The 27,011-nt window shown below is 37.1% G+C and overlaps 2 protein-coding genes across 7 annotated transcripts; both read left to right on the top strand.

Annotated features, from left to right (window-relative positions):
• Positions 1 to 397: 397 nt before the first annotated feature.
• Positions 398 to 26,554, top strand: LOC140561084 (uncharacterized). Of its 6 annotated transcripts, none has more exons than XM_072686001.1 (14): positions 398 to 432; positions 1,400 to 1,642; positions 3,195 to 3,482; positions 4,584 to 4,826; positions 16,060 to 16,173; positions 16,267 to 16,305; positions 16,658 to 16,879; positions 17,241 to 17,357; positions 17,816 to 17,911; positions 18,657 to 18,755; positions 20,560 to 20,658; positions 20,941 to 20,991; positions 25,248 to 25,325; positions 25,439 to 26,554. In XM_072686001.1, exons 1-14 carry the CDS (start codon positions 429 to 431, stop codon positions 25,468 to 25,470), a joined length of 1,725 nt encoding a protein of 574 aa, XP_072542102.1. In that variant the 5' UTR covers positions 398 to 428; the 3' UTR covers positions 25,471 to 26,554. The 6 variants fall into 6 exon arrangements, with proteins under 6 accessions (XP_072542102.1, XP_072542103.1, XP_072542104.1 ...); XM_072686002.1 differs by having other exon boundaries at positions 17,813 to 17,911; positions 18,660 to 18,755; XM_072686003.1 differs by having other exon boundaries at positions 17,813 to 17,911; positions 20,563 to 20,658.
• On the top strand, positions 7,885 to 12,243 carry LOC140560647 (lymphocyte function-associated antigen 3-like). The gene is made up of 4 exons (XM_072685150.1): positions 7,885 to 8,189; positions 8,815 to 9,102; positions 10,624 to 10,869; positions 11,091 to 12,243. Exons 1-4 carry the CDS (start codon positions 8,135 to 8,137, stop codon positions 11,207 to 11,209), a joined length of 708 nt encoding a protein of 235 aa, XP_072541251.1. The 5' UTR covers positions 7,885 to 8,134; the 3' UTR covers positions 11,210 to 12,243.
• Positions 26,555 to 27,011: the final 457 nt, after the last annotated feature.

Genomic DNA, 27,011 nt, shown 5'->3' with positions numbered 1-27,011 from the left:
GCGTCCAAGCAGGTGACTATCACGGATGCCTTTGCTCGACAGTGTAAATATAAACGTGATAGCGTGAAATGGCGCACGTTTACAAACAGTGTAACTCACCATATAGCCAAAGAGATGCTGCCGTTAAATACGGCATTCAAAAACATGCTGAAAACGTTTGACAGGCAGCACGAATTACCAAAGAAAACATACATCTCTCAAACTGCCATGCCAGCTTTATATAATGAAGTGAAAGACGGCATTCTGAAGGAGATAAAAGACAGCGCATTTTACTCTGCATATTACAATATTATCGTTTATCGCGATAATTTAGGAGACGATTAATAGTCCAGAAAATGTTGTTATCGTGACAGGCCTAGAGTGGTCGTTATCAGTCTGAAATCCAGGTAAAGGGAAAGCTTCACAATACCGCCCATGATCTTGTAGTGATGGGTAAGTGAGCAATAAGTTTGTATCTTTAAAGATAAAAAGATTTTATTTTCTGAATGTACCTCTTTACAATAAAACAATCTTTTAGACCAAGAGCTTCAAAACTGCCGTAAAATGGCCACTTTTGTTTGAGGTGGCTTTTAGAGACCTTAAATAGTTCAGTGTCTGGTTAATATCACCACTGCAGTGACAACTCACTGTGACAAGTCACTTCCAGTATGTTTGCCCCTTGTCAGTGAACAGATGAAGAGTGTAAGGCATGTTTTCCATGGAATAGAGCGTATAATTGACAGTTACTTTAAATAGGTCCACGGTAGGGGATTTATCTTTTTTACTTGCAGCCAAAGAAATCCTCAGCAGACAGGTATCACCTTTACAGAAAACCCTTCAGGAATGTCTCCAAGATACAGAGTAAAGAAAGACCTATACATTAAGTGTCCTACATCTCAAGAACGTTTAGTGGACACACCCAAAAATGTGGGTTGATCCCACATTGCATTGATCCACACCCCATCTTGCAAGGGTACTGGGTCCCAGTCAGTGAGGTAGTGGTGAACACAAAGTTTCCCAGGCTGTTACCATACACTCTAAAAAAATACAGGTGCTTTAAGTGATGCCACAGAAGAACCACTTTTTTGTGACCTTTTGTGAAAAAAACCCTGTACCTCCTTTGGTATTTCCACCCACATGTCCCCAAAGTCTGCTTTGATTGGCTGCAATTATTAGAATGTAATAGATACCCCAGGCCTGAACAGACTTAAATGTCACAGAATGTAAAGCATTTACACTGGTGTTCAGTATAATAAATAAATAGTAGTTTCATATGTGTGCTTCCTCTGTTAGAATAGCATCATGTGGATGCATTGTGTTTTTTAACAAGTGAGTATTAAATATAGTTGGTGAGATTTCAGTCAGGCAGTGTTGCATGCTTCTCATACTAAAAAGGACACCTTTGACACGTTATCTTCAGATGCAGTTCCACAGCCAAAAGTCACCTGTGTCAAAAACGAAGAAGGAGAAGTATCACTTGAGTGTTCACTGGATCCAGATGTTACGGCAGAGTTTGAATGGACTGGGCCAGACAACATGATAAAAACTGGGAAGACAATTCAGATCTCTACTAAAACGGATCATTACAGCGTCTATTTCTGCATCGCAAAGAATCCAGTTAGCAGGAAGAGTGAAGAGTTCCATTTGAAGACCTGTTACCCAGGTAATTCATTTAGACTAAGTGTTTTATTGTTGATGGCAACAATTTCATGCTTTAGGTTCACAGCATAGTGTACTGACAGCCTTGTACAATGATAGAGCATCAATACTATATGTTTATTAAAAGACAACACAACAATATCAAAATTATGACAACTGTATAGCGAATGTACTATGAGTTTTTTCTGTCATCATTTAATGCAGGTATAGGTACTCCTGCCGTTGTTGTACCTCTTGCAGTTTCCATCTTTGCCATTCTGATCGCTCTCCTAGCTCTGCTCTACTACAGTTGCTGGAGTGGGAAAGACACAGATATGTCTTTTACCGTAGTTGAATTTGCTGAAGAAGAATTTTTGAAAATATAGTATGTCAGTAACATACCAGAAAGCACTTATAATGTAAAAATAACTTTTAAATATTTTTTACTTTCTTTTTTTAATACAAGCACAAAATACTGAAACTCATTTCTGGCTTTTGGAAATCATGCAATAAACAATAAGATGCTGCAGAAACACTGATGCTGTTTGTTGTTATTTGTTTTATTTATAGTACATAAATCAATAACACTTAGGGATGAGACTCCCATTAAAATCACAGTAGGAAACAATCACCTGAGATATATGAGAGGTATTTGTTTGAGGTTTTTGAAATAATATTTTAATATTTGAGTCACTGTGAGTGTCAGTTTTGCTAGCGCTCTGTTGCAGTCTTGTGGAACATATTTTACAACACTACATAAACTAAACAGATGTTCAGCACATTCAAAATCTGGCCTCTATTGGCTTCAATGTTCCTTATTCTTCATAATAAATAACACTGTTTCTGCTGCAGTCTGTGCACATGTTTAACTAGTGTAGTCATTTTGTTTACAATAGAGCACAAAATTTTGCTTTACCCTGCTCAAAACTTTGATTTAAAGTGAAACACCCTTTACAATAATACACTTCTGCACATTTCAGTGCAAAATTACTGTTTATGTGCTGAATCTGACTTATTGAAAATAATAAAACACAAAAGCTATACTCTGCTTAAACGTATACTATATTTAAGTTGGTTTCCTGTAAAACAGGGTTTCGCAAGAAACATCTGACCACAAAAGCTTTTGTGGTCATTAGAACGAGTTGCACATCCTTTGCAAATGCATTAGTGTTAAACAATAATCAAATTAGCCCAACATGTTTTCCTAGACTGTATAATCATGCAACAGAATAAAAATCCAAAATAACAAAAAGGAACATTGACTTAATGATAAAGACTATAGATAACTACCTGTATCAGTTTTGCCAGACACATCAAAAAGCTTGACTTAAATATATTTATTTTTAAATAATTGTTTTTCATATTGTATCACATGTCTATTCTGAAATACATGTAAACCTACAAGCTTTTCCATTAGTATGCTATGACTTGCTTTGGGGTTTAAATCTAGCCTAATAGGCCAATTACATGTTCACTAGGTCTACAACTTTAAGCAGAAATGAGGCCCGTTCTGTTCTGTTCCCGTTTGTGTACTGTGATATTGTGACCCATAATCCTTTCATTTGGTTTTCCTTTAGGTCATGTTTGTGGTACTGAGTATGTTGAGACTGGGAAAGACTACACTTTCACGCCCATAGTAACAGGAGTGAAGGAGACCATTCTGTGGAAATTCAGGAACAATAGGGTGGTTGAGTTTGAATTTAAGGATACTACTTGGTATCGATTTAAGGATCGAGGACATCTTGATACTGAAACTGGGAAACTCACACTTATGAATATGATGAAAAGTGAGAGTGGTCTTTATCAGTCTGAAATCCAGGTGAATGGAAAGCTTCACAATACCGCCCATGATCTTGTAGTGATGGGTAAGTGAGCAATAAGTTTGTATCTTTAAAGATAAAAAGATTTTATTTTCTAGATGTACCTCTTTACAATAAAACAATCTTTTAGACCAAGAGCTTCAAAACTGATGTAAAATGGCCACTTTGTGCCATAATTTTGTTTGAGGTGGCTTTTAGAGACCTTAAATATTTTGGATGTCTGTTTAATATCACCACTGCAGTGACAACAGTCTATTTCTTCCAGTATGTTTGCCCCTTGTCAGTGTACAGATGAAGAGTGTAAGGCATGTTTTCCATGGAATAGAGCGTATAATTGACAGTTACTTTAAATAGGTCCACAGTAGGGGATTTATCTTTTTTACTTGCAGCCAAAGAAATCCTCAGCAGACAGGTATCACCTTTACAGAAAACCCTTCAGGAATGTCTCCAAGATACAGAGTAAAGAAAGACCTATACATTAAGTGTCCTACATCTCAAGAACGTTTAGTGGACACACCCAAAAATGTGGGTTGATCCCACATTGCATTGATCCACACCCCATCTTGCAAGGGTACTGGGTCCCAGTCAGTGAGTTAGTGGTGAACACTAAGTTTCCCAGGCTGTAACCATCCACTTAATAAAAAATACAGGTGCTTTAAGTGATGCCATAGAAGAAACATTTTTTTGTGACCTTTGAACTGAAAAAAAAAAACCCTTTACTTTAATAGAGGGTGTTATGAGTCTTTTAAAGGTTTTTCCACACACCTCTATGCCAAACATGGTTCTTCTAAGGCTTCACTCAACGAACCATTTGTAGCACCTTTTTTTTTAAAGAGTGTACCTCCTTTGGTATTTCCACCCACATGTCCCCAAAGTCTGCTTTGATTGGCTGCAATTATTAGAATGTAATAGATACCTCGGGCCTGAACAGACTTAAATGTCACAGAATGTAAAGCATTTACACTGGTGTTCATTATAATAAATAAATAGTAGTTTCATATGTGTGCTTCCTCTGTTAGAATAGCATCATGTGGATGCATTGTGTTTTTTAACAAGTGAGTATTAAATATAGTTGGTGAGATTTCAGTCAGGCAGTGTTGCATGCTTCTCATACTAAAAAGGACACCTTTGACACGTTATCTTCAGATGCAGTTCCACAGCCAAAAGTCACCTGTGTCAAAAACGAAGAAGGAGAAGTATCACTTGAGTGTTCACTGGATCCAGATGTTACGGCAGAGTTTGAATGGACTGGGCCAGACAACATGATAAAAACTGGGAAGACAATTCAGATCTCTACTAAAACGGATCATAACAGCATCTATTTCTGCATCGCAAAGAATCCAGTTAGCAGCAAGAGTGAAAAGTTCCATTTGAAGACCTGTTACCCAGGTAATTCATTTAGACTAAGTGTTTTATTGTTGATGGCAACAATTTCATGCTTTAGGTTCACAGCATAGTGTACTGACAGCCTTGTACAATGATAGAGCATCAATACTATATGTTTATTAAAAGACAACACAACAATATAAAAATTATGACAACTGTATAGCGAATGTACTATGAGTTTTTTCTGTCATCATTTTATGCAGGTATAGGTACTCCTGCCGTTGTTGTACCTCTTGCAGTTTCCATCTTTGCCATTTTGATCGCTCTCCTAGCTCTGCTCTACTACAGTTGCTGGAGTGGGAAAGACACAGATATGTCTTTTACCGTAGTTGAATTTGCTGAAGAAGAATTTTTGAAAATATAGTATGTCAGTAACATACCAGAAAGCACTTATAATGTAAAAATAACTTTTAAATATTTTTTACTGTCTTTTTTTAATACAAGCACAAAATACTGAAACTCATTTCTGGCTTTTGGAAATCATGCAATAAACAATAAGATGCTGCAGAAACACTGATGCTGTTTGTTGTTATTTGTTTTATTTATAGTACATAAATCAATAACACTTAGGGATGAGACTCCCATTAAAATCACAGTAGGAAACAATCACCTGAGATATATGAGAGGTATTTGTTTGAGGTTTTTGAAATAATATTTTAATATTTGAGTCACTGTGAGTGTCAGTTTTGCTAGCGCTCTGTTGCAGTCTTGTGGAACATATTTTACAACACTACATAAACTAAACAGATGTTCAGCACATTCAAAATCTGGCCTCTATTGGCTTCAATGTTTCTGCTGCAGTCTGTGCACATGTTTAACTAGTAATGTAATTTCATCAACCACTAACGTAATGTCACTACGAACAGGGGGTTTAGTTCAGTCTCTGTTGTTTAAAGGTCTGACTGCTTGTGGGACAAAGCTATTGCAGAACCGTGCAGCGACAGCACGGATGCTCCTAACCTTCTGCCAGACGGCAGCAGTGAAAAAGGTCCATGTGAGGGGTGAGTGGGGTCCTTTACAATGCTAATGGCCTTACAGGTGCAGCTTGTAGTGTGAATGTCGGTGACAGAGGGGAGAGAGACCCCTATGCTCTTCTCAGCTGTCCTCACTATTCACTGTAGGGTCTTGCGATCTGAGGCATTGCACCTCCCAAACCAGGCGATGGTGCAGCTGCTGAGCTGCTCTGGCTATACATGCTATAGGTAATACATACCATGTTAATGAATACACGAGTGGGAATGAACTGCTCACTGAAAAGACTACTTATGCAATTCTGATCACAAAACCATCCCAGGAGTTTTGTTCTCGCTCTGGACAGCGGCTTTAACCCAGTTATACAAGACAGCACTCACTCAAGCTAGCTCGGCTTCTGTGTTTTCATGATGGAAAGCAGCAGCAGAACAGACCTCAAAAAAGACTTTTCACAAAAACAGCTTATTAGAAAATGCGTGTTTAAGCTCATATCGGCAGAACAGCCTAGCAATCACGAAATGCCCGCTGGTCTGCAGTAATTACTAATGGAAAAAGACCATCATGAACGTCTGTCGTCTCCTTAAAAGGGGAACGAGTCATCCTCCCTCCCGCTCGTCAAAACCACGTGACACGATCCAGGAAGTGTTCCAACCCGGCCTGAGATTTTAATAATAACTACACGAGAGAAATGCTTTATAAAATATTGCATAAATGCTACCTCGTTGATACTTTAAGCTAATTTACCAGTTTGAGAGATACATGTATCTTCTGTAAAGCGGCTGTAGAATCCTTTTCTCTTTCAATTTTCTGTTGTTTTCATGCTTATTCTTTGGGTTTAGCAGCTCATGATTCAGGCGTGTTATTGGCACGTGGACAGTAGGCACGCAGTTACACTGCACAATGCTACTCTTACTTTGCTAATCCTCCACTAACACGCAAGCTATCAAGACAAGTAAAACTATGCAACATAAGTTATGCAGACGTATTTAGACTACAGATATATTTCAAACTGTACAAAGTTAAACATAAGGCAGAAGTAAAAACACTAGAGACATAGAGGTAGACATAGGTAACATAGTAGACCTGCTGCATTGTATTGCGGTATTGTGCAAAGAGCATTGTCTTAAAGTGGACATGGACATTATTGCAGCAGTAGTATGACAGCAGCAATAAATGAAATAAATGTGCATTTTTAGCTGAGTATTTGATAATTATTTATTTACCCCATAATGAGTGATTTGTAATAAACGTATTAAAAAGTTTTTTTTTTCCATATAGACACCCAAGTATTTGTCTGCACGGGTCTATGCAATTGTTTTTGCTAGCCGTATGTCGCGGTTTCGCAAAAGAGAAAATGTATTTATTTATAGAAGGACTCCCCTCAACCCCTCCTTCTCAGCTCTATAGCTTACTAAATACCCTCCACTTCGCACTTCACCTTCGTGACGAACAACTTCACCTGATCTAACCTGGGGAAAGCTCGGCTTCCTGAGCTCCTACCTCCTAGTCTCCTAGTCTCCCCGAACTCCAGCCCAGCTGAGCACGTCTCGCACTCGCGTGTTAGCAGGCTGAGGTTTCTCCACAGGGGAGCGCTAGTAGACCTCTGTATTAGCCTCATTTAAGTCAAAAACACTTAAACACGTGTTTGCGGTTAGCTTTATAGCCTATTAATCAGTCAGAGAAGACATAACCCCCCCCCCCCACACACACACACACACAAATATATTATAAAAATGCATCAGCGCTTAAAAGCAGTGTTCACTATTCTGGAGATCGACGGTTCATAATTGAACTAAACAGAAAACGCTAACACCCCTCCCTTCAGTGCAGAATAATTTTCTTTATTACTTATTATAAAAAAGTGTGGGGGGGGGGGTTTGTAATACCTGCAACATAGTATGATAAAATTACAATAATAATTTATTATCTTTAATTTATAATTTCTATATATATATATATATATATATATATATATATATATTTATTTTTATTTTTTTTATTTATTGAATTAATCAGGTTAATCAAATGTAACTCATTATTTTTACAGTAGGTCATTATTTCGTACATTCGGAAGGCGGCAGCATAGACAAACCAGTGAGACTCGATCACGGGAAAAGAGACGAAGAAGACGGAGGGTCTCGCCCGATGTATGTTATCTGGATCCCCCCATAGGCTACACCCAATCTAGAAAATAGCGTGTTGTTGGGAAATAAGCGACTCGGCGGTGAGAGCGTGTTTTGGGGCTTTTCAGCTCAGAGGATCGGCGCCGCTGTGCTCGCGGTGCATCGCTTAGAGTGAGGTTGGTGAACAACAGTCTCGCCCAGAGGAAACGCGGAAACATGGTTAACGTTGAGAGACGGCACTTCTGCCTGCTCTTCGTTCTCTTCAGTGCCGGTAAGTCACACCCCTATTTAACCTGATCAAATGGTAGCTAGAGATGTCCGAGATGTCTCAGCTACAGTGAGGAGGATCAGATCAGATCAGATCAGATCAGTTCAGCGTGTTGAAGGGACCGTTAGCTAGCTAGCTCGCTAATCTTCCCAAGGACGGGGCTAAGAAACCCTGCATAATGCCAACTGTCATTTATGTCCCAAACAAACAAAACCACGATTCAATAAAGGTGCTTAACTAATAACTAATCTTTTAAGAAATTTCTCGAACACTCATTCCTCAGTTATTAAAGGACTAAATCGAAGTTTATAACAGAAACAAGCCATTAAATTTGAAGTATTACCCCCCTGTAAAGCCTGAATATATAAAACTCTAGCTATATACACAGTCGGATAACACTTACATAAGATCAAACCAGTACTACCTAATAACTATCATTAATATTATTGCCTTTGTTGATGCTATTAATGTTGTACATTGTAAGAAAGCATTAATAATAATAATTAATAATAATGTGGTGTCCAGAAGCGTCATATGTGCATATTGTAGCAATGTTGCCTACTTGTTTAGTTCTTTGATTTGTATTGTGATTTAGTGAGGTAACCCTTTCCTTTTTGCTTTCTGTTAGGTCATGTTTGTGGTACTGAGTACGTTGAGACTGGGAAAGACTACACTTTCACGCCCACAGTAACAGGAGTGATGGAGACCATTCTGTGGAAATTCAGGAACAATAAGGTGGTTGAGTTTGAATTTAAGGATACTACTTGGTATCGATTTGGAGATCGAGGACATCTTGATACTGGAACTGGAAAACTCACACTTATGAATATGATGAAAAATGAGAGTGGTCTTTATCAGTCTGAAATCCAGGTGAATGGAAAGCTTCACAATACCGCCCATGATCTTGTAGTGATGGGTAAGTAACTTGTATGGTAGTCTGTAGCATTTGGATCTGAGAGACAAATATACAAACCAATGTAATCACACACTCATAGTGTATTTCAGTTTGGAACAGAAGCAGTGACTTACTGCTAGTTTGAGTAAGAATGTCAAAGATATGTTGTGTCTGGATGATGCCGGCTTATGTTGAACTGTAAGACATTTGCACACTATTATTAAGCATTGAAACATTAATAGCTTAGTATTTTAATTTTTCAATATAGCATGTGTGTGCATCATGACAGTAAATAAGTCTGAATTACATTCAGATCATTATACAAATAATTAGACATATTTCCAAGTGCTTTGGCATAAGCTTAGAAAGCCCCATGTCACTACTGCACTTTGTTGTATAATTTTCAAAACATGTTGAAATTGTCAATGCAGATAGAATACAGTGGAAGATTACTTAGCCCGGATAAAAAATTGTGATATATTAATTTTAGCACACAGTTTAATAAACTGAAATATGAAAGATAACCTAGCCTAAAAGCTAATCCATCTACACCATTAAATGCAGAAATACAATTACTATTTTTACACTATCAGAGTATTGTTACATAACAATACTGTTGTGCCTGATGAAGTCATACTAGTGCCGCACCCACAGAACTCAGCTATCATAGGAAAGAAATGTTAGGATCTCATCTTAGTCTCATTATTTCTCATAGTCCTGTTTGAGACCAAACTAACACTTAAGCAATGTCCCCAGTTTCTAAAATTCAACCCTGAGAAACAACCCATGGGTTTCCTCACTTTGATCAGAATAATGTCTTACAGGTGGCTTAACCTCTTTCAGCTCAGACTGATCTTAGTTCAGTCTCAGCTGAATATAATTCATTTCAGGGAAGTGTAAGATCTCCTACATCTCAGAGATCTTTCAGCAGTCATCATAGCTGACGGAAATCTCATTTCTCAGGGTTTAGGAGAGAGATTTCAAGAATCAGTGAAACAATATTGAGATCTGCTTTAGATAAGAAAATACATTTTCCCTTTGGAATATCGTAACTAATGAATAACTATCATTACTGTCACTGCAATGCTGAGAGTGGTCCACCACTGAGCCTGTTGTTACTGAGCCTACTAGTGCTACTGTAGTGGTACTGTATCTATGGTGGTTCTTTTTTTTTCCCTGATGTATGGTGTAGCAACAGATAGGCTACAATCAATAAATGTAAACCTACAAATTAAATGTGTGACTGGTGTTTTTGATTAATTGGTCCATGAGTGTAAGTGTGGATAAAACTGATAACTAACAAAAGTATAAATACAGAATGTAACCAGCATGTCTTAACTTGTTGTTTACTGTCATGATCCATCTTGTGGTTAAACTGCCTAATCATGCATCCACATCTTTATGAGATCAAATGTTAAGTAACTTGTTTCTATAAATGTCTCACCAGATCATGATAGCATTGTAAGCATCTTATATTGTGTGAATAAACATAGTAAGGTAATATAGTAAGAGTGTCCTAAAATTAATTTATTTTACTTTCAGATGGAGTTTCTGAACCAAAAGTGATCTGTGATGTTTTCCCTGAAGGAATAACACTTTCCTGTTCTGTGCCTAATCCAGTGATGGTAGAGTATGACTGGTCTGGGCCAGATAGGCTAACATATACAGGACAGACACTTAATGTATCTAAAAAAACCAGTCTTAAATCAGTTTATTTCTGCACTGCAAAGAACAAAGTGAGCAAGAAGACCACACAGTTCAGTATTGGGAGCTGTTATCCTCCTCCAGGTAATGTTTAAAAAAGAAAATATATTATTATTGTTGATGTGAGTGTTTCATACTTACTACAGTTCATTGAATATTGTTGTAGTCTTGTACATTAAAAAGTAAGAGATACTTCAGATTTAAACCATCACTCCACTGGAATAGCAATATATGATGTGTCAGTTTTGAATGTTTATTTCTTATTGTATTTAACACATTAATACAATTTTTGTTATTTTCTGCAGTTCCTGTTGGTCTCATAATTGGAGTTGTTGCTGCCATCCTCATCATTCTGGTGGTTATTGCTGTTATCTACAAATACAGGGAAAAGTTCAAAAACTGCTTTCCAGTTTCCACCAAGTAGAACTTGCAGATTTAAGTAAACAGTTTGAAAATCTTGCAAATACATCAGAAACCACTTCTTGGAGTGTAAACAAAAATATTCTTAACCGCTTCACAGAAAAAAGGTCTTCTTTGGGATTAAATGCTAGATAGTGACTCACTGACTGTGAGTAGCATTTGGTTTAATAACAAGGAAAATCATTTCAGTTCAGACTACAGTTCAGCACTTCTGCATCCCTGTAGGCTGTGATTTGTTTTTCAAAATGAGATATCCTTGCTTATTTGTGTATACTAATGTGTATAGTGCATGTAAAAGATTATTAACATTACTTCCAGTCTTATGTAGACGTTTGAGCACAAATAACTCTTAACATTTGGCGTGTAAATAAAATGTTCTTTTCTTTGTATATGTTAAATTCTGGAAATAAATAGATAAGCAGATTGTTTTACATTTAAATTAAGTTCCTGGAGAGGATTTGTGCGCTTTTCTTACTTAGAAAACAAACTAAATGTGTAATTTGACTGGAGCTCCCCAAACCTTTGCATAATACTGTAAGTAAAATCTTGCTTAAAGCTCTTAAAGCTGCATAACTTGTGTTCCACATTTGTATTTTGTACAGCTTGATACTTTGCCTTAAATAGCTTTTTATTGTGTATTTATAAATGCTAGTGATATTTACAAGTATGAGTCCATTAATGTGTTTCTGGCAAGCTGGTAATTTGTTTTAATTAAAAACCATTAAAAATGGTTTAGACTTTAAATGCAGTTATAAGTGCTTCTTGCATTGACAAGCAATGTTTTTTGTCCAGACGTGTGTTTGATATTTGCTTGCTGAACTTTAGATGTTTGTGTTTTTAGTTTAGTGTATTTGTCTTTTATTTGTACATTAAACATTAACTATTGAGTTATGTTTTGGAATTTCAGGAGAATTAAGGAGAATCTCAGAGGAACAATACAGCACCTTAGATGTCATTGCACAGCAGTTCATTTATCAAAAAACTGCTTTTTGGTGACCTGTATTTCTCTGTTGCAATAAACGTTTCTTTAATAGTAAACAGATGTCTTTGTTTTCTTGTACCTACAGATGGGGTTAAGAAGTATTGTAGAAAACCTGATTGTTAATTGCAGTGCAGTTTTAGTAATGATTTAATTTTAACTGGTCTTAGCACTAGTCTATGGGACAAATATCAAGGGGATGAGTTAGAGGATCAGTTGAGAACTGTATATATATTTACTGTTTAGCAAGTGTTAAGAGAAAAAGGAACCAGTACCTTCTCCAGATTGAGAATATTAGGCTCAAAGGCTCATTTTGTAACAACACTCAAGACATTTTATACAAGGATGATAAAGTCACGGGGCGAGTTTCAACCAACAGTGAATATTAACGTCTAGCTGACAGTCTTCTGATTTTAATGAAAATCCAATTCCACTCTTGGTACTTTGGTCAGAGTAGTTCAGCCAGACTAACTGTTGAGGAACTGTTCTGGGCGGGGCTTTCCATAATCATCTCATCATGAAGATGATTCATAAATGGTAGAGTGAGCAACACACTGATATCTCTCTCTCTCTCTCTCTCTCTCTCTCTCAAAGATTTAAAGCATGATTGTAAAGACAACAATATTGCTAAAGCATTACAAAAATAACAATAACAGCAAAATTGCAGTACAATAAAAGCAATAATAATAAGAGAATAAGTCCAGAATCTCTCTCTCTCTCTCTCTCTCTCTCTCTCTCACAGTACAGATGATCTAACACTGAGGCTGTTTAGGGGAAACACTGGGAGGATCGTGTGCTAGAGTGTATTTATTCATTTATAGCTTCAGTATGAAAACCTCGAGAGATCTGACAGTTGGGTTTATCTACACTACTCCAATAGGAAATAATACTATTTACGTATATCACTGTAAGTTTTAGTTTTTACTGTTTATTCAAATAGGACCGATGTGTCATTCTGTGTTTCCCCAGATCGACTAAAGGGGAAGTTCTTTCTCCTGTACCAAAACCGAAACTAAACTGCGGGAAAAGAAAATGGCGAACGGTCAACACACCCGCAGTCCCTCTCTGTTTTTTATTCTTTTTTTTGTCGGTAAGTCAAATCCTCAATGTTTTATTCGATTCATATTGTCGACCTGAATTCAGCTTGTCGAGAGGAGAGAAGCTCAGCTCGTAACGACGTGGTTTGGCGTGGTTGAGGGAGGTTGAGCGAGGCTGCGGTCAGGAGAAGAGTAGCTAATAAAAAAAAGAGAGACGTTTCCGGAACTAAGCGTTTGTACCTCTGTAATGTTGGTAACTACTGCAGACTACACGATTTCAATCTGTTCTGTTGAGAGTAATGAGCTTCAACTCGCTCTTGATAACGCTGCTGACTGCTGATCTGTCCCAAGATTAAATAAAGCAGCTACCCATTTAATGAAGGTCGCAGTTCACCCCTCAAGCTCCGCGTGTGAGCGGAGTCCGTATCTGCTGTGTTTCTCATTCTGGTTGTTTCTGGGTGGAGTCAACCAAACCAACGCAGAAAATGTAGCTAAGGTCACTTCAGTAAAATAATGACCAGTAAAGTACAAAACGCTAGAGAAGAGTTATATGTATAGTTATTGAAGTAGTCCACCCCAAAGCTACCTGATGTTTAGATGTTGACTTCTTAAATCCTTTGCCAAAAGAAAAGGTCCAAAGTCAGAGACTCCTCACAAAGCAGTACTGATGTGTTATGTAAGTACTAAAATGTAATGTGTAAAACGTGTATTACAGATATACACATTCTTAGAAACTATTACTTAGTACAGAGCCATACACATGGAGTAAATGAAACTAAGAAAGAAATGGGTTCCTGTTCTGTAATGGGAAGTTGGTGAGTTCCTCACTATTGCTGATTTGCCTGTTGAATGCAACTTTGGACAGAGTAAAAAAAAACCTGAATAATCTGTAATTGCTCCTGCACCTAGTCTATTCTGAAATACATGTAAACCTACAAGCTTTTCCATTAGTATGCTTTGACTTGCTTTGGGGTTTAAATCTAGCCTAATAGGCCAATTACATTGCTAGGTCTACAACTTTAAGCAGAAATGAGGCCTGTTCTGTTCTGTTCCCGTTTGTGTACTGTGATATTGTGACCCATAATCCTTTCATTTTTTTTCCCTTTAGGTCATGTTTGTGGTACTGAGTATGTTGAGACTGGGAAAGACTACACTTTCACGCCCATAGTAACAGGAGTGAAGGAGACCATTCTGTGGAAATTCAGGAACAATAAGGTGGTTGAGTTTGAATTTAAGGATACTACTTGGTATCGATTTAAGGATCGAGGACGTCTTGATACTGGAACTGGAACACTCACACTTATGAATATGATGAAAGATGAGAGTGGTCTTTATCAGTCTGAAATCCAGGTGAATGGAAAGCTTCACAATACCGCCCATGATCTTGTAGTGATGGGTAAGTGAGCAATAAGTTAGTATCTTTAAAGATAAAAAGATTTTATTTTCTGAATATACCTCTTTACAATCAAACAATCTTTTAGACCAAGAGCTTCAAAACTGTTGTAAAATGGCCACTTTTGTTTGAGGTGGCTTTTAGAGACATTAAATAGTTCAGTGTCTGGTTAATATCACCACTGCAGTCACAACTGTCCATTTCTTCCAGTATGTTTGCCCCTTGTCAGTGTACAGATGAAGATTGTAAGGCATGTTTTCCATGGAATAGAGTGTATAATTCCTTTAAATAGGTCCACAGTAGGGGATTTATCTTTTTAACTTGCAGCCAAAGAAATCCTCAGCAGACAGGTATCACCTTTACAGAAAACCCTTCAGGAATGTCTCCCAAGATACAGAGTAAAGAAAGACCTATACATTAAGTGTCCTACATCTCAAGAACGTTTAGTGGACACACCCAAAAATGTCCACACTCCCTCTATAGTAAGGGTACTGGGTCCCAGTTACTTTGGTTCAAACTCTTCAAACATAAATCCCTCCAGGTCAGTTAGTTTAGTGGTAAACAATAAGTTTCCCAGGCTGTTACCATACACTCTAAAAAAATACAGGTGCTTTGAGCGATGCCATAGAAGAGCCATTTTTGCTTCCATAAAGAACCATTTTTGTGACCTTTAAACTGAAAAATGGGGTTTTCACACTCACACACAAAACATGACAAACATGGTTCTTTATGGAACTAAAAGTTGAGCTTCATTCAGTGAACCAATTGGAGCATCTTTTTTTAAGAGTGTACCTCCTTTGGTATTGATACTCCTTTGCTTTGATCAACCACAATTATTAGAATGTAATAGATACCCCAGGCCTGAAAAGACTTAAATGTCACAGAATGTAAAGCATTTACACTGGTGTTCAGTATAATAAATAAATAGTAGTTTCATATGTGTGCTTCCTCTGTTAGAATAGCATCATGTGGATGCATTGTGTTTTTTAACAAGTGAGTATTAAATATAGTTGGTGAGATTTCAGTCAGGCAGTGTTGCATGCTTCTCATACTAAAAAGGACACCTTTGACACGTTATCTTCAGATGCAGTTCCACAGCCAAAAGTCACCTGTGTCAAAAACAAAGAAGGAGAAGTATCACTTGAGTGTTCACTGGATCCAAACGTTACGGCAGAGTTTGAATGGAATGGGCCAGACAACATGATAAAAACTGGGAAGACAATTCAGATCTCTACTAAAACGGATCATAACAGCGTCTATTTCTGCATCGCAAAGAATCCAGTTAGCAGCAAGAGTGAAAAGTTCCATTTGAAGACCTGTTACCCAAGTAATTCATTTCATCATTAAGACAGTGTTTTATTGTTAATTGAATGTTTAGTATAGTAATTGATTTGACTATAATTATAATTTAACTTGTAATTTGCCTTTACCATTATTTTACACAGATGATCATATTGCTATAGCTGTTGCAGTTACAGTTGGCTTAATTGTCACTGTTGTCACTATTGTGGCTGTTGTATTATACTTAAGGAAAAGAGGGATCCTGAAGATTAATGGGGGTATGTCAGTTTCATAATACATCCACATGGAAATATTTTGTGTTTACAGCAAATATGTTAACTCTGCTGCATTTTGGTCTTGTGTCTAAGCAGCAGTCAACAGTACTGAGGCAAATGGTGATTTAGAAGCTGGTGAGTAATTCTCTTTATGATTTTAGTTTTAGCACTTGAAAAGACATATTTAATCAGCCATTTGTTGGACATGCACTTAGTTTACTGTGTACTGTGGTGTAGAGCAAAAGCACAATTCAATATGTCTTTAAATAAAACTGTATTAATCTCAGCCTTTGATTACATCAGTGTGCATGTAAATAGAAGCATATCCACTTTAGTTTAAGGATGCAAAATTAATATTATAATTTTTATGTTGTGTTGTTATTATCTTATGTTATTGCTAATATTAATGATAGTTGTGATTATTTAACTGTGACAAAAGTATTTTTCAAGTTTAACATTTACACCTAAATTTAAACTCTGTAACCAGGCACGCCTTTGATGGCGACAAACACATCGCCTCCAGAATCAAATAGCACCCATAAAGTGGATGAGAAAAGTCCTGAAAGTTCCTGTAAAACTGGAAATACTGAGAACAACCAGTCATCAGAAAAAGTGCAAGACTCATGCAAAGCGAAGCCAGAATCAATTAGTAAAGAGAACAAAGAACAGGAGGATGGGGATGATTCAATGGATGAAGCGCCAAATGGAAGTAAGATGAATAACTGTGTTTATTCAGAGGAATGAAACCATGAGTCAATTTGATTTATGATACTTGGTTCCTGACTTGCTACAGTTAGGCCCAGACATATTTGGACCGTACCAAAATCTTCATGATTTGGGCCCTGCATGCCATCACATTTCATGTTTTTTTATATTGAGCAATTAAAAAAAAGTGGGTAAAATGTTCTTTATAAAATACTGGAGGGCATTTTTGATCTGTTTCAAAGACAGATCAGGTACAACCAAAATGTGCCGCTAAGTATTATTTACAATCCTCATATGTGTAGATTTAAAATTTTCAGTCCAATTTGTCCAATGTATGATTTTCTTGTTTGTTTTATTTGCTAAAGGTCCTAAAGTGCCTAAAAGTGCTGAACTAAATCATGAGACTAGTCAAGATGCTGTACCCACTGTTCTGAAAGAGACACAGTTTGAATGCAAGATCAGTGCAACTGAAAGTAAAGGAGGTAAAGTAAATGTTCCATAAAAACCTACCACAAGCAGAAGCAGCATGAACTGCAGTCCAGTTATCTCTCTCAAATCATCATTTGCTGATGCCACAGACTAGCAAATACTGTATTAGTTGTAGGAGCCTATTAAATGTAGCATAATGTTACTTAATAATAAGGTAAATGTTACTTGTCGTTGTGGCTGTGAACATTTGATATCTATATATTCTACCACACAAATGGTTTGTGGGTCCAGTAAAAAACAGTAGATATTGTTATCAAATTAAAGTTAATTCATTTAAATTATTTGCTAAAATGAGTTAGCTCGACTGTCAGGATTCACCACTGTTTTTCATTTACCAAAAATGATCCCATGTTTGCGGAATTTACCCTTAATGTTTCTGGTGATTACCCACAATGACTTATTCAGTAGATATAACATGGCATTCTCAATCTTCTGTTTTTTTTTAAAGCAGGTGACGAACACAAGGAAAATATCAACAATGTGAAGAGTGAAGACCAGATTGATTCAGTCGATCTTGAGAATCAAGGCAGTGGAGAAAATGGGGAAGGTAAAAAGTCCTTGTAACAGAAATCATCTTGCAGAAATAACAGTGAAAAACAAAGATGCAGTAAAAGAGAGATTAAGCACAGGGCAATAACCATTCACACCACCATATCTGAGTATGTTATTAACGTTAAGACATTATTGTAAGTATTTTACGTTTGTGTGCTCTTGAGAAGGCTGTGTGCACTAAAAGTGAACTTTAGCCTTTTCTTTTATTTTTCCTTCTTTTTTCTTTTTTTAAATTCTTTTACCAAAGAATATCTCATGTTTGCTGGAGTCACTCTATATGCATATATTTTCAGGTATATTGTATTGTATTCCTTTTTTTATCTTTAGAACTAGTATGGTAGTAGTTTTTTATATATTCATTGAATATATTAATTGGATCTTTTACTGTTACATTTCATGTCTATTGGGATGCACTTTCTGCTACATTGTTTCAATTATAAATTTGCACTGAATTTTAAATAATCTGCAAATCATCTCATTAAATAAATAACATGAAATTAATTGAGATTTACAGTTCAGTTTGAGTGTGAAAACTGCATAAAATGAATTAATATGAAAAGAGTTCAGTGTTTTGGGTCAACCGATCTTTACAACAATTGTGATTTTTACAATTGTTTGATATCTGAGGGAGGATGGATGGTGTAAAGTGCTGAGTAGGGTTGAACAGGTGCTGTAATGTGAACTGTAGCTGACTTTCTACAAAGTTCATGGCATTCTCAATCTTCTGTTTTTTTTTAAAGCAGGTGACGAACACAAGGAAAATATCAACAATGTGAAGAGTGAAGACCAGATTGATTCAGTCGATCTTGAGAATCAAGGCAGTGGAGAAAATGGGGAAGGTAAAAAGTCCTTGTAACAGAAATCATCTTGCAGAAATAACAGTGAAAAACAAAGATGCAGTAAAAGAGAGATTAAGCACAGGGGAATAAACATGACTATGTAGAAGTGTGCGTGTGTAATTAAATAAACACATCAAGAAAACCAGTGAATATTCATTGTTCATCTGTTCCGTTGCTAGTATTACATTATTACGCTTATGATCAGTAATTTGCAGAACAGGGTAGTTAATAATGAACTGACTCGTGTGCTGTTTTTTCTGAGTTGTTTAGATCTAGATCCAAATCAAGACACAATTAGGGTTACCAGATTTTAGTACTCCAGGTAATGATGATAGCGACTTATAATATTTTTAGGCTTCTCACACATTTTCACAGTGGAACTAATGCTGTAGTAGAATGTGTGAATAATCACTACAAGGTGAACTTGTCAGTGTTGTGAGACTGATGTATTGTCTTAGTACTGCTGAATGTTTTAGAAAAACACTCTTAACCACTAACATGTCATAATTCACACCACCACAGCCTGTAACAATAAGTCATTTAAGACAGGGTTTTTGAGACCTAATAATGTATGTATCTAGAATTTGTACAGGTAGCAATGTTAAGCTATAATTGTAAGTAGCTTACATTACTGATTTATGTGCTATTGGGAAGGCTGTATGCACTGGAAGTGAAGTTTAGCTTTTTCTTTTTAGCTTTTTCTTCTGGTTTGTTGATTTTTTTTTTTTATAGCTTTTTTTGTTCTTTTACCAAAAATTCACGTTTGCTGGAGTCACTCCATAAGCGTATATGTGTAGGGCTTACATAATTGTTTGTATTGTAATCCCTTTTTTTAATCTTTAGAACTAATATGGCAGTGGTTTTGTTCTTACGGATGATATATTTCCTACATATTGATTGAATCTTTTACTGTTAAATTTTATGTATTTCTATTGGCATGCACTTTTTTCTACAAAATACAATACTACATTGTTTTAATTATAAATTTGGTTTGAATCTAAAATCCTTTCATTAAATTAATAAAATGAAATTAATTTAGCTGTACAGTTCAGTTTTAGTTGGCTTGCCAAAGCCAATTAAAAGAACAAAGAAATTAAGAACATGGGGTCGTGTCACTTGAACATTTAAGAAGTGTGAAAACTGCACAATACAAATGAATAGGAAAAGAGTTCGGTGTTTTGGGTCAACCGATCGCTACAACAATTGTGATGCTTTACCATGAAAAATCAAGAAGTCTAAATCAATGGATATCTGAGGGAGGATGGATGGATGATAAAATGTGTATTAGGGTTGAACAGGTGCTGTAATGTGAACTGTAGCTGACTTTCTACAAAGTTCTACCAAGTGTGATGGCTCTAGCATCAAAATCAACACAACATGAGTGAGAGGTTTTTGGGTAGTTGTTTAAATTGCAATGTCTAAAAAATTCTACAAAGAATTGTGGTGAACATCAAAACCAACTCGATGAGGTCTGGAAACAAGTGCTGTGGACTGAATAAGTCAAAATAGAACTCCTGTTTTGCTTTGTAGTTGATTAGCTTGCTAGCCTGGCCTCTTCTGCTTAAGTGCAAAATGCCTAGAACATTTTCAACCAATCACTTGTCTCTTGCATACCTACACAATAATACACTACATTATAAATGTAATCAGTAGAATGATAATAAATAAATTTCTTTTGGCTGTGCACAAACTCAGTCAGCTACAGGGATTACCCATGATGATTTATGATGATACAGATTCTTGTGTACTGTTTTAATTCAGTAGATATAACATGGCATTCTCAATCTTCTGTTTTTTTTTAAAGCAGGTGACGAAGACGAGGTAAATATCAACAATCTAAAGAGTGAAGACCAGATTGTTTCAGTTAATCTTGAGAATCAAGGCAGTGGAGAAAATGGGGAAGGTAAAGTTTTTGTTACAGAAATCATCTTGCAGAAATAACAGTAAAAAACCAAAGATGCAGTGAACGAAAGATTAAGCACAGGCTAACAAACATGACTATATAGACATTTGTGTGTGTAATTAAAGAAACACAACAACCTACAAACCTGGTGTGTTAATTGGAATATTCATTGTTCCTCTATTCCATTGCTAGTATGATATTATTAAGATTATGATCAGTAATGTTCGGAACAGGGCAGTTGATAATGAACTAACTCTTGTTCTGTTTTTCTGTGTTGTTTAGATCTAGATCAAAATCAAGACACATCGGAGTTACCAGATTTTAGTACTCCAGGTAATGATGATAGCGACTTATAATATTTAGGCTTGTCACACATTTTCACAGTGGAACTAATGCTGTAGTAGTAGTTGTAGTAGTGGGAGCCTACAATAAATTCAGCAAAAGTGGAACATCAGATTAATTGAGAAAAATAATAATCTCTACTGATTGACATCATAAATAATCACTACAAGGTGAATATTACTTGCCAGTGTTGTGGGACTGATGTACTGTCCTAGTTCTGCTGAATGTTTTAGGTGTTAGTTTTCAGGTGATCTTGTGATCATGTGAATAATGATAAAAAATGTATATATCTGAGTATGTTATTAACATTAAGACATTATTGTAATTATTTTACGTTTGTGTGCTCTTGAGAAGGCTGTGTGCACTAAAAGTGAACTTTAGCCTTTTCTTTTATTTTTCCTACTTTTTTCTTTTTTAAAATTCTTTTACCAAAGAATATCTCATGTTTGCTGGAGTCACTCTATATGCATATATTTTCAGGTATATTGTATTGTATTCCTTTTTTATCTTTAGAACTAGTATGGTAGTAGTTTTTTATATATTCATTGAATATATTAATTGGATCTTTTACTGTTACATTTCATGTCTATTGGGATGCACTTTCTGCTACATTGTTTCAATTATAAATTTGCACTGAATTTTAAATAATCTGAAATCATCTCATTAAATAAATAACATGAAATTAATTGAGATTTACAGTTCAGTTTGAGTTGGCTTGCCAAAGTCAGGTAAAAGAACAAGGAAATAAAGAACATGGGGTGGTGTTACTTTAACATTCAAGGAGTGTGAAAACTGCATAAAATAAATTAATATGAAAAGAGTTCAGTGTTTTGGGTCAACCGATCTTTACAACAATTGTGATTTTTACAATTGTTTGATATCTGAGGGAGGATGGATGGTGTAAAGTGTTGAGTAGGGTTGAACAGGTGCTGTAATGTGAACTGTAGCTGACTTTCTACAAAGTTCTACAAAGTTTAATGGCTCTAGCACCAAAATCAACACATAAGAAACACGAGTGAGAGGTTTTTGGGTAGTTTTGTATCGCGATGTCAAAAAAAATCTTGGACAGTTGGTTTTGGCAAGCCAGTTCTTAAAGCATCACCCCCTGTAGCTCCTGCTTATTTTTATTTTTTGCAATGATGGTTTCTCACCAAGTCACATTTTCAATCACACTGGCCATGTGGTAAATCATGGTTGTGTAGACTAATGTATAAATACAGAATGTATAATAGCAGTAGTGTAGTAATGTAGAATAGCAGTGAAACACTGAATGCAGTGTAAACACTGTAGTTGTAATGGGGGTGCTCACTTACAGCGGGGTTTGAACCCAGGCCGCCGTGTTGGAGGGCCGGCGCGCTACTAAGTGAGCTACCACGATCACGTGACCAACGGGCCCAAGTGCAGAGTCTTTAATCTTAGAACAGGCAAAATGGAAACGAGAAATAAATCACCGGGGACTCGAACCCAGGCCGCCGCGTCACGATACCGACGCTCTGCCGCTTCACCAAAGCGGCAGTTATCGAAGCGGCCAACAAAAGAAATGTAAAGGGGGAGACGTCGCGCCTAACGCGAAATAAAGGTGGGAAAACAAAGGACGCCAGGGGAGTACTGGCTACCTCTTTAACTCTAGAGGAAACTACAACTGAAGGGCAAAAAGGATCTCCCAAAAGAAACAAGAAAACTGAAAAGTTACAGGGAAGACAGACACCTGCCTTCCTCTGTAACACGAGTGTATGTGTGCAAACACACACACACACACACAGAGACACACACACCAGGGAAGACAGACACCTGCCTTCCTCTGTAACACGAGTGTATGTGTGCAAACACACACACACACACACAGAGACACACACACCAGGGAAGACAGACACTCCTGCCTTCCTCTGGTACACGAGTGTATGTGTGCTACACGCACACACACACAGACACCGGGAGACAGACTCGGGAGGGACACACACGAAGGAGAGTGACACACACTCAGCCTTCCACTCGAGAAAATACAGGCACACAGACTACCAGAGTCAAAAGATCCAGCAGTGGGGCAACTGGATCTGTGTGCCTATATAGCCTACTGCCCAGGTGTAGGGAATTGGGCTCAATTACTGGCTGGGGTGACTCGAGGCCTCCCCCTGGTGGCAGGGGGAGGCCTTGCCCTAGAGCCACCCCTTACAGTAGTAGGTAAAGGGTTGGGCACCCTTGGCCAAATTACATTTTGTCATTTTTTAACAGAACTCTGTAGCTAATCAAACATAAACATTTTTGGAAAATCCTCAAGAAATGGTCTCAGACGCTGATTTAAAAATGTAATTATATCAGTACTAATTAGGAGCTGTGAGCTAAATCTCAGTTCCCAGCTTTAGAATTTTTTTTTCAAAGTCATGCTTACACTCTATGGGAACTATGGGCCTTTCTAAGCAACAGTTTAAAGATCTAAAAATGTAAGTGATTGGTTAACCTACATAATTGAGTAAGTAGTAAACATATGTTATTGATGCCCAGTCAAGGTTAGGCCATAAACATTTTCAGTTTGTGGTTTCTACAGAGGGTAACAACCTGATCCACCAACACTTCAGCTAGTAAGCTTATATTAGGTGGCTCGCTATCCTGGCTTCTTTTGCCCAAGTTCAGGCTTTGTCCAGCCAGGTGCTTCCTCTGTGGAGCTGCAGTCATTCAGCTCTGTGGCTCCACCAAGCACCAGCTCCACCCATCCATGCCCTGTCCTCGGCAGCGCTTATACAGCCAATCTGTCTTGCACCTGCAGCTCATTGTCCAGCTCATCTCACTCGCTGTGCAGCGCTGCATCTTCATTGTGCTTTCTTGTCAAAGGTATCTTGGCATTTTTTCAGTTTGCTTTTGTTTATAGTTTATTGTGTAGTCATAATATAGTTTTGCTCCTTAGTGTTTTTGATTTTATGTTAATAAAAAAAAAATCAAACTTAATTTGGTTTAATTCTAGTTAATTCCCACTTCCACATTTTAATAAAATGCCTTTTCAGCTAAAACGAAGGTCACTCAGTGATCAGAAAAGCTATAGAACATTTGTAAATGTTAGCTGCAGCCTTACTTTTGGAATGATTGTTGAACATTTTCAACCAATCAGATTGTCTCTTGCATAACCATGCAATAATACACAAAATCTTAGGGGTGTACCCTGAGATATTGGCATAGGAGTGCTGCGGTCATTAAAGCAGAGCACAGCTAGGGGCAGTGGTGGCTCAGCGGGTAGAGCGCTGGGGTATTGATAACAGGGTTGTGGGTTCAATTCCCGGGCTCGGCAAACTGCCACTGTTGGGCCCTTGAGCAAGGCCCTTTACCCTCTCTGCTCCCCAGGCGCTGGAGTTGGCCGCCCACTGCTCTGGGTGTGTGTGTGTACTCACTGCCCCTAACGTGTGTGTGTGTGTGTGTGAGTGTGTGTTCACCACCAGATGGGTTAAATGCGGAGGACACATTTCGCTGTACACTGTACAGTGACAAATATGTGCACCTTTGTGTGTATTATTGTGGTTATACCACAGTTTTGACTAGAGTAGATTTCAGATAACAAAGACTTAAAAACAAGAAAGTTTACTCAGATCCGGCAAGAAAAATAGATAATGGAGCACGGCTACATTTAAACGCTGAGAGTCATTCAGCTCTCTCTTGATTCAGCTCTCCTCATCTGTGTTTGGTCAGCTTATCCATGTTCTGTTAAAACAGTGTTTTTGTTAAGGTGGCACATCAGCGCTGTGCTTCAAACACAGAAACGGGCTGTCCGCTCAAACCAGGACTCAGTAATGAGAGTGTTTGGGTTTGTTGTCTCTCGCTTGCATCGCTTGTTGTTAGGACATGATATTAGTCCATTAAGTTTGGTGTCCATTCAGGTGTCCATTATAAGTGTTCTTACATGTGGCTCATTAAATGAATTCCTGACTGTTGCTTGGTTACAGGCGAGTAAGGCGAACTTATGCTTACAGAGATTCTGCAGTGTTTAGAGTTATCGAGAAATATTGAATGCCTCTCGTTCATTTATATTGTAAAGTCAGAACTAACTGTGGGATAACTGCAGATAATCTTTATATAGGAATACAGGTCTCTGACATTAGGCAGCCTGGAAATGTTCTAGATTTTGCTGGCAAATATTGGTTATTTTTGGTCTCCTTTGAGAACGTACACATTTTATATCATTGTTAAATTAAAAGGCAATTTTAAGCCACTCTTATGATTGTGACTGGAGGCAGTATGTAATTTTTTATTCCATTTTTCAGTTGTTGTAGCTGCAAGAAAAGTTGAGGCGACAATAGCGAAGTTTGAAGACTTGGCATGGAAGCCAAAAGAGTTGACTTGTGAGTAGCGCTTAGTTGAGTTCTTTTTGAATTGAAAAGCATATTAAACTTTTTTGAACATTTTTACAACACATGATTATTTAGTTTAACATTCATCTTTTCTTTATTTCCAGCAAGGGATGCTGGTCAGAAAAGTGACATATGAATTAAAAGTAACTTTTTGAAGCCAAATGGAAGATCTTTACTTGAAATCCATACACTGTTTGCCAGCTACTGAACTTGAACCTGAAAAATATAATGTGAAACGAGGCCTGCAGCACCCAGTGTTGTTCTTACTGTGTTATCTCAGGATGGGATCTGCTTCTCATAGACCACAGTGGAAGTTTAATGGTAGAGGGGACCACCTTTCAAGTATTTTAGATTTGTTGCTTTAAAGTTAAATATGATACATTGCTTTAATATCTGAAACTGTAAAAGCAAAGACATTGCATGGTCAGTAATTAGTAACAGCTTTCAGTTCTTGCTTGGAGGAATTTTCACCCATCCTTCCTTGCAAAAAGCTTCTAGTTCTGTGAGATTCCTGAGCCTTTTTGCATGCACTGCTGTTCTGAGGTCACGCAGAGTCTGCTAAAATCTTTTGCAAGCACTCATGATTTGACTTTCAGGAGGCAAGAGTAACCCTAAACACACACACTGACCAATTAAGACAGAAGACCACCCCCTCACCCAATATTTAACCAAAGTCAGCATTTGTAGCTACAGCAATCTGCTTAGTAGTGTGAAGTGGTGGGTTTACTGTAAAAACAAAGCAAGGACATTCGAAAACTTTAATTTAAGTTTAAAGAAAATAAACACTGACACTGTAAAAGGAAATTAAAAACTGACTGGAACATCTGTGTATTTTTTAACTTTCCGCTGCTGCATCCAACATCAGACCTTTTGACTTAATAGTCTTCTCCTGCTTTTTGGGCATCAATTTATTGCAGTTTCCAGAGTGTTGGGCAGCTGCTCAGAGGAGACCATAGCTGCTGATTGTTGGAACAAGGCTTCCCTAAAAAGCTAGTTAAGATCTGAGACCTTGATAACAGTTGTCTGAGAGCTCATATCTTGATCATATCTCATATCTTAAAAAGTGAAAAAAAAAATATTTAATTAATACTCTAATCTTGTTTAAAATGTTAATGGAAAATAAAATGTAATGTATTTTGTCTACTTCATGGTAACAGCCACTTTGCCTGGATGTCATAAGGCAGCACTATGTTTTGTAAATAAAGTTGTAAAAAGTTAAATGATCAATGAATGTAATTTCTGTCTGTTTTCTCTGGTGTGTTCCGGCCTGCTGTACTTTGTATTGCTCTCTTCTCTATTTATGTATCTTGTATGTTTGCAAAATGTAATTACACTTGGCTATACTTTCTAATCAAAAGGGTGGAGTACACAGGCCCTAGCTCCTTTCATAACTGTGAGGTGCTTTAGCAACAAGTATGTATGAAAGTGAATGTCAGAAAAGAAAATAGAGGAAAATAGGAAATGCTACATGTAAGAATTTAAACACAGCTCTGGTCAGTGGTTGAAAAAGATAATGGCAAAGCACGGTGGAGGTCAACAGTGAAGAGAAAAAGACCTAATATGGCATATTTCTATGAAATCTAAATGTGGACCCAAAAAAAAAAAAAAAAAAAAAAAAAAAGTCCAGTCTTAGTTTGCACCATGGACAGCCCCACAGTATAACCCTATAGTACCCTT

This window comes from Salminus brasiliensis, chromosome 8, assembly GCF_030463535.1.
Source record: "Salminus brasiliensis chromosome 8, fSalBra1.hap2, whole genome shotgun sequence".
NCBI lineage: Eukaryota > Metazoa > Chordata > Actinopteri > Characiformes > Bryconidae > Salminus > Salminus brasiliensis.
This window is presented reverse-complemented; position numbering and strand designations above follow the sequence as displayed.